This window comes from Hylobates moloch, unplaced genomic scaffold (assembly GCF_009828535.3).
Source record: "Hylobates moloch isolate HMO894 unplaced genomic scaffold, HMol_V3 SCAFFOLD_5, whole genome shotgun sequence".
In the NCBI taxonomy this organism is placed as follows: domain Eukaryota; kingdom Metazoa; phylum Chordata; class Mammalia; order Primates; family Hylobatidae; genus Hylobates; species Hylobates moloch.
This window is the reverse complement of record NW_026652280.1, coordinates 82,251,024-82,259,755: the sequence shown is the minus strand read 5'-3', so window position 1 is coordinate 82,259,755 and position 8,732 is coordinate 82,251,024. Positions and strand designations below refer to the sequence as shown.

The 8,732-nt window shown below is 37.9% G+C and overlaps 1 protein-coding gene across 1 annotated transcript in view; it reads left to right on the top strand.

The window, feature by feature from the left end:
• Positions 1-1,615, top strand: part of LOC116467884 (TAF6-like RNA polymerase II p300/CBP-associated factor-associated factor 65 kDa subunit 6L) — a 27,752-nt gene extending 26,137 nt beyond the window's left edge. Inside the window, exon 8 of the mRNA XM_058439705.1 lies at positions 1,505-1,615. Within this exon, the coding sequence (XP_058295688.1) occupies positions 1,505-1,615 (111 nt within the window). The remainder of the gene's footprint in view (positions 1-1,504) is intronic.
• The last annotated feature ends 7,117 nt before the right edge of the window (positions 1,616-8,732 follow it).

The following is an 8,732-nucleotide window of genomic DNA, read 5'->3' as shown; positions in this document are numbered from 1 at the left end:
GTGGGAATTGAACAATGAGAACACATGGACACAGGAAGGGGAACATCACACTCCGGGGACTGTTGTGGGGTGGGGGGAGGGGGGAGGGACAGCATTAGGAGATATACCTAATGCTAGATGACGAGTTAATTGGTGCAGCACACCAACATGGCACATGTATACATATGTAACAAACCTGCATGTTGTGCACATGTACCCTAAAACTTAAAGCATAATAATAAAATAAAATTTAAAAAAAGAAATCCTCTCCTGCTCTCTTCTCATCTCTGCTCTGCCCAATTTCTTCTTCCCATGCCATTGTGACTTGCTCAGCCTTTTTCAATCTTTATCTCTTTATTCTGTGTATTTCAGCCCCAGTAGAAGAAACTTTAGTTCCAAAGTGCATTCCCCATTCAAACCATAAGAAAAGAGTGTCATTGAGACTCAATCCTTAGAAAGTCAATGACAGCACACTTACATGATTATCACTGAGGTCAACTGTGATCACTGAAATCCAATCCTTAGAAAGTCAATGATGGCACACTTACGTGACTATGAGTGATGAGGTAACTGTGCAAGATCAAAACAAATTTCTCTACTGAATACTCTGCAGTTTTCTGTTATATCAACCAAATTTCAGAGTTTTCCAACTATAGTACATTAAGAAATATTTTTCTGAATAGCATCAATACTTGTAATTTTGGAGACTGATTTGAGTAATAATAAAATTCTGGTCTCTTGCACAGCCAGCTGTGTGTGAATTACTCTTTCTCTATTGCAGTTCCACTGTCTTGATAAATCAGCTCTCTCTAGGCAGCGGGCAAAGTGAACCCACTGGGCAGTTACAAGTTTTCAAGCTCATCTGGGATTGCCCTTGTGTAGCCCCCTTCCAGCAATGGATCCAGAGGCCAGCCCAAATAGCCAACTAGTTCTCTCAGACTGGGGCTGACTCTGGTATTCTCTCTACTGGCAGGCACTGCTGACACATTTAATTAAATGTGCATGAATTTAATTAAAATAGAGAAATAGTCCTGAGAAAATATCCCATAACTGTAGCCCTATCACAGGGTGTCTGCCTATAGCTCCATGGTAGGCTGTCTGTAACTGTAGCTCTATCATAGGGTATCTGTCTGTAGCATGGTCATGGAGTGCCCATAGCTATAGCCCCATTAAGGGGTGTCTGGATTGGTGAGTATCCCAGGTGCTGCCAATGCCTCCTTCCTTCTCCTGATTGGTTTGGTTCCTTTGTGGGGTCTTGGTTTTTGTGTAGCCCCATTGCGGGTGTCTATCTCAGTTTGGCTCCTTTGGGAGTCTCAGTTGGCTCTCTCTAATTAGTAGGAAGAATCTTGGTTTGAGAGACTTCTCAATCATGAAGATTTCAGGAGATTTCTCAGATGGAGAATGGGACAATAGTTTGAAGGGGATACTCTTGGAGTTCTTGGTTAGGAATTCCAAGACACACCATTACGGGGTGTCTGACTTGGTGAGTATCCTAGATGCTGCCAATACCTCCTTCCTTCTCCAGATTGGTTTGGATCTCAGTTCAGCTCCTCCTCCAAGGGACAATAAGAATACCAAGGAGGAAAACCTAGCCTGGATTCCAGGGATGCAGCCACTGAAAGCCACTTGGAGGTAGTAATATCTCAATTGGGTCTTATATGTTAAAATATTGTAGAACTAAGCAGGCTTAAATAGGGCAGGGATGTGATTAAATTTGCTGCTGAAAGCAGTTCAATTTACTTCAGGAGGCAAGGCTATTGGTGTATATTACTGGAAAAGGAGGTGAAAATCAAGGAAAAAACTCATTTAAAAAGTAAAAATCCGGGCTTCATGCATGTCAGCCACCCAGCCCACCTTTCTCTCTAGTACTTACATGTCTTTTCCTTTCAGGATGCTTGATGCCATGTGTCAGGTGCACCTTAGAGAGGAAGAGATGGAGACTTGTCTTTCTGGCAGAAATTGCCCAACTCATGTCTTTTATTATCAATGCCTTTCATTATTACGTGTAATACATAACCTTATCTTGATCAGACCACAAGAGGCACTATAGTACCAAAGTCTTACCTAAACTAGGGGAAGAAATTTTGCCAAATCCAACTCCCTCTAGACTCTCTGCCTCATCTAAAGAAAAAAAAAGACAAAAATCTTCTGAAGATCACATACCAGGGAATAATACCAAATATATCATATCTAAGTTCCTACAAATCATGGTAAAAAGCAAGAAAAAACACAATCTAAAGATTCAGTGTAAGCATCAGAGTCCCAAATAGTGCAATAATTTTGGAATCACCAACCAGAAATTTAAAATAACTATGATTAATATGCTAATTGCTCTAATGGAAAAAGTGAACAGTAGGTGAGAACAATTGAGTAATATAACCAGAGAGATGAGAACTTTAAAATGAATTTTTAAAAAGTGCTAGAAATCAAAACCACTATAATCGAAGTGATAAATAACATTGAGTGGCTTAACAATAGACTGGTGTAACAGGAAAGAACTAGTGAGCTTGAAAATATTTCAAAAGAAAACTCTGAAACAAAATGCAGAGAATAATATAATGAAATATAAAACAAAATATCCAAGAACTGTGGTAGATTTAAAAACATACATGTAATGGAAATATCAAAGAAGAAAGAAAGAAAAGAGCAAAATAAATACTTGACGTAATTAAGGCTGAGAATTTTCTAAAATTAAGGACAAATCCTGTCTTAGTCTGTTTTGTGCTGCTATAACAGAATACTTGAGACTGGGTAATTTATAATAAACAGAAATTTGTTGGCTCATAGCTCTGGAGGCTGGGAAGTCCCACATCAAGGTACTGGCTTCAAGCAAGGGCCTTCTTGCTATCTCATCACATAGCAGAAGAATGGAAGGAAAAAAGAGAGGATAAAAGGAGTAAAAAAGAGCAATGGGGGACTGAACTCACCCTTTTATAATGGCCACTAGTCCCACCCATTAGAGTGGAGCCCTGGTGGCCTAATCACCTCTTGGAAGTCCTACCTCTGAATACGGTTACAATGGCAATTAAATTCCATCCATCTTAGAGGATGTAAACATTCAAACCATATCAAATTCCCTGCGAGAAAAAATTAAAGGAAAAGTGCTAAGATTTATTTCCCTTAATTGGAGATAAATCAATAAAGGCAGAAATTGCATTAGTGGTTACCAGCTTTCAGGTGGAGACAATCAAAATTAACTATTAATGAGAATGGTGATTCTCAGGAATTGATGAAAATATCTAATTATCTAGTTATCTAAAATTAGATATCTAATTATTTTAGATAGTTATATCTAAATTAGGCATCTAATTAATATCCAATTATCTAAAATTAGACCATTCTCATGGTTACAGAGTTCTCCCAGATCCATTTAGCAAAGACTTCAAAGAGCCTCTTTTAAATATGTTCAAATAACATGCTTAAGAACTAAAAGAAAGGCAAAATAACAGTGACTCATCAAAGAGAAAATATCAATAAAGATGTAGATATTATTTTTTAAACTGTATGAACATTTGGAAGTTGAAAAGCAAAATAACTAAAGTATAACTTCATTAAGGTTCTCAGCAGTAAATTTGCATTGGCAGAATAAAAGAGTCAGTGAGTGTGAAAATAAAACAATGCAGATTTTAAAACATGAACAGAAAAAAAAGAATGAAGAAAACTAAGTAGCACACATAAAACTGACACAAAGATCATGATGGTAAATGCTGAAAGAATGAATGCTTCCCCCAAAGTTCAGGAATGATACAAGGATGTCTACTGTTGCAACTTCCACTTAAAATTGAACTGCAGATTCTACCCAGGGAAATTAGGCAAGAAAAAGAAATAATAGTTATGCGATTGAAAAGGAAGAAATAAAACTATATCTATTCACAGATGGCATGTGCATGTAGAAAGTCCTAAAGATTTACTAAAGCCTCTTAGAACTATAAATGAGTTAATCAACATTGCTCAATACCATAAAAATAAGAAAAATTGTTTTTATACACTAATGATAAACAATCCAAAATAAAATGGAAGAAATAGTTACATATCCAAGATCATGAGAAAGAATAAATCACTTAGAAAATATTTAATAAGGCAGGGCACAGTGGTTCACACCTGTAATCCCAACACTGGGAGGCCAAGGCAGGTAGATCACTTAAGGCCAGGAGTTCAAGACCAGCATGGCCAGCATGGCAGCACATGCCTGTAATCCCAGCTACTTGAGTGGCTGAGGCAGGAGAATCACTTGAACCCGGGAAACTGAGGTTGCATTTAGCCGAGATTGCTCCACTGCACTATAGCCTGGACAACAGAGTGAGGCTCTGTCTCAAAAGGAAAGAAATAAGAAAAGAAAAGAAAGGAAAGGAGAGAGGAGGGGAGAAGAGGGAGAAAGAAAAGAAAAAGAAAGAAAGAGGAGAAAGAGGAGAAAGGGAAGAAGGAAAAAGAAAGAAGAAAGAAGAAGGAAGGAAGGAAAGAAAGAAAGGAAAGAAAGAAGAAAGAAGAAAAAAAGAAAGAGAAAAAGAAAGAAGAAAGAAAGAAAGAAGAAAGAAAGAAAAAGAAATAAAAGAAAGAAAGGAAGCAGGGCATGAAGGAGGGAGGGAAGGGAGGAGGGAGGAAGGGAGGGAAGGAAAAAAGGAAGGGAGGGACGAAGGGAAAAAAGAAGGGGAAAAGAACATTTCATAAAGGAATGTAAGACCTGTGTGTTGGGTGATCAGACCCAACACCAGGTCGTGGGGGCTAAAAAGCCCGGCAGAGTCAAAGGAATGAGACAAGACAAGAGTGCACAGGGTGGGTCCAGAGGGCCAACAACAGTATGGAGGCTGTGAAGTCCCCGAGCTCTGGGAGCCCACACTATTTATTGGTAGTCAAACAAAGAAGCAGGTGGTGAGGACGTGCGGACGTGGGGATAGACAGGTAGCGGTGCATCAAGCGTAGCTGTGACGGTTTAGCATATGCTCTGCTACTTGAGATAAGGGAGAACACGTTCTTCTAATTCAAGATACAATCAGTTTATGATCTTGGGAGAGCAAGGAGCAAGGGGCCAGCGAGTCTGGACACATTCCAGAGGCTACAAGGGTTTTATGCCCTGAGCCCTGGGTTCTCTCCAAGCCACAAGGAGTTTTATGCCCTGGGCTTAGATTATAGTGTGGCAGGGCAGCCTTCTACCCTTTGGCACAGAGCTTGGTGTTCCATAGGCCACGAGGGGTTTTAGGCCTTGGACCCAGGACATATTCCAAGACTCTTTTACATTATGTCAGACAAGTGAGCCCTGCCTCAGCCCTTCCACAAACATGTCTCCCTTTTTTGTTGTGCAAAACTGCCACAGCCATCATTGCTTGCGTACAGATACAACTAGGGAAGGAAGAAAGAAAGGAAGGGGGAAGGAGGGAGAAAGGGGGAGGAGGGAGGGAGGGAGGAAGGAAAGAAGGAAAAAAGAAAATATTTCATAAAGGAGTGCATGACCTGTGCACTGAAAACTACAAAACATTGTTGAAAGAAATAAAAAATCTAAAAAATTAAAGAAATATCTCATGAGCTTGTTTTAAAGGCCTAATATTGTTAAGATGACAACACACATCAGTTTACCTACAGATAAAACTACTCCTCTTAAAATACCAACAGGCATTTCTGCAAAACTTGACAAATTGTTTTTTGTATTAATATGGATATTCAACAATTATTAAATAGAAAACCATGAAAATAAAGACCAAATGGGATATACAAAGTCTTATCAATTTCAACACTTCTTACAAAGCTAAGGCAATCAAGACTGTGTATATTCTGGTCTAAGGACAGATTATATGTGTGTATATATACATATATATATATATATGAATAGAATTAAAGTCTAAGAACTAAACCATAACATTTATAATTAATTGATTTTCCACAAGAGGCTAAGAAAAAGGAAAAAAGCCTTTTTTAAAAAATATTGCTGAAACAAATGGATATCAAGTGAAAATGAATTTGTATACCTACATCATACCATGAAAATAGATAAAGGAACTAAAAGTGATTCATAGGCCTAAATGTAAACTCTTACAATAAGACTTAGGAGTATGTTTTTATTCTGAATTATGTAATTCTTAAATGTTCATAGAAACACTGACATAATAGCCAAAAAGTGGGAACCAACCCAAATGCTACCAACTGTGAATAGACAAGCCAAAATATATTATATCCATACAATAGAGAATTATTCAGCCAGGAAAAGGATTGAAGGACTGATATATGCTACAATGTAGATGTAAGTTGAAACATTACATTAAGTGAAACATGCCAGATATAAAGAGTCAAGTATTTTGTGATTCAATTTATAAATCAAATGTCCACAATAGGCAAATCCATAGAAACAGAAAGTGAATTTGTGGTTGCCAAGGGCAGCGGGCAAATAAGAAATACAGAATTACTGCTATGGATGTGGTTTCCAACGTGGTGATGAAAATGTTTTGTAATGAGATAGTGGTGATGGTTACACAACTCTTTGAATGACTGAAACACAATTGTATACTTTAAAAGGGTGAACTGCATCTATTGAGATAATCATGTGGTTTTTGTCTTTGGTTCTGTTTATATGCTGGATTACGTTTATTGATTTGTGTATGTTGAACCAGCCTTGCATCCCAGGGATGAAGCCCACTTGATCATGGTGGATAAGCTTTTTGATGTGCTGCTGGATTCAGTTTGCCAGTATTTTATTGAGGATTTTTGCTGGAGGAATCATGCTACCTGACTTCAGACTATACTACAAGGCTACAGTAACCCAAACAGCATGGTACTGGTACCAAAACAGAGATATAGACCAATGGAACAGAACAGAGCCCTCAGAAATAATACCACACATCTACAACCATCTGATCTTTGACAAATCTGACAAAAACAAGAAATGGGGAAAGGATTCCCTATTTAATAAATGGTGCTGGGAAAACTGGCTAGCCATATGTAGAAAGCTGAAACTGGATCCCTTCCTTCCACCTTATACAAAAATTAATTCAAGATGGATTAAAGACTTAAATGTTAGACCTAAAACCATAAAAACCCTAGAAGAAAACCTAGGCAATACCATTCAGGACATAGGCATGGGCAAGGACTTCATGTCTAAAACAACAAAAGCCAAAATTGACAAATGGGATCTAATTAAGCTAAAGGGCTTCTGCACAGCAAAAGAAACTACCATCAGAGTGAACAGGCAACCTACAGAATGGGAGAAAACTTTTGCAATCTGCTCACCTGACAAACAGCTAATATCCAGAATCTACAAAGAACTCAAACAAATTTACAAGAAAAAAACAACCCCACCAAAAAGTGGGCTAAGGCTATGAACAGACACTTCCCAAAAGAAGACATTTATGCAGCCAACAGACACATGAAAAAATGCTCATCATCACTGGCCATCAGAGAAATGCAAATCAAAACTACAATGAGATGCTATCTCACACCAGTTAGAATGGCAATCATTAAAAAGTCAGGAAACAACAGGTGCTGGAGAGGATGTGGAGAAATAGGAACACTTTTATACTGTTGGTAGGACTGTAAACTAGTTCAACCATTGTGGAAGACAGTGTGGCGATTCCTCAAGGATCTAGAACTAGAAATACAATTTGACCCAGCCATCCCATTACTGAGTATATACCCAAAGGATTATAAATCATGCTGCTATAAAGACACATGCACACATATGTTTATTGCGGCACTATTCACAATAGCAAAGGCTTGGAACCAACCCAGATGTCCATCAATGATAGACTGGATTAAGAAAATGTGGCACATATACACCATGGAATACTATGCAGCCATAAAAAAGGATGAGTTCATGTCCTTTGTAGAGACATGGATGAAGCTGGAAACCATCATTCTCAACCAACTATCTCAAGGATAAAAAACCAAACACCACGTGTTCTCACTCATAGGTGGGAATTGAACAATAACACTTGGACACAGGCAGGGGAACATCACACACTGGGGCCTGTCTTGGGGTTGGGGGAGGAGGAAGGGAAAGCATTAGGAGATATACCTAATGTAAATAATGTGTTAATGGGTGCAGCACACCAACATGGCACATGTATACATATGTAACAAACCTGCACGTTGTGCACATGTACCCTAGAACTTAAAGTATAATAAAAATAAATAAATGAATAAAATTTTTTTAAAAGGGTGAACTGTATGGTAAATGAATTATATCTCAATGAGGTATACATTTTAATAGAACTTTTAGTCCTAATCAAGGTGCAATTTTCTCCTATATTTTGTCTACAATTCTTCCATAGCACATTGTGCATCTCACATAATATTTACAATATGAGATTACAATTGTTTATGTACTCTATCTTACTCACTGAACTATAAGATTTTTGAACCTTGTTGTACACATCATTCAAGATACTGACACAGAAAATGTCCTCACAAATAACATCTGAAAGAATCAATAGCCAGTAAAAGTAAACCTCCATATGAACTTAGCACTGGCTTACTCCTCTGGTTCTTATCACTACCCACTCTCCCCACATTTGAAGTAATTTATTTCCAGTGTGAGTTTGTGGTATGATTTGGCATGAAGCAGAACATCAGTCAACAAAATGGAAGGATTGCACCATATTACTCATTTAATTCAACTCAGATTGTGTTTATTAACTCTTAATCAAAAATTGGTACTTAACAAGGAAGACATTTGCTTTCTGTTCTTTTCACAGAGAAAAGAAAAAGCACTTTGCCTTTGAGTCCCACAGATTACACTTTCTGGAAAGACTGCATACCAAGTAGCAGGT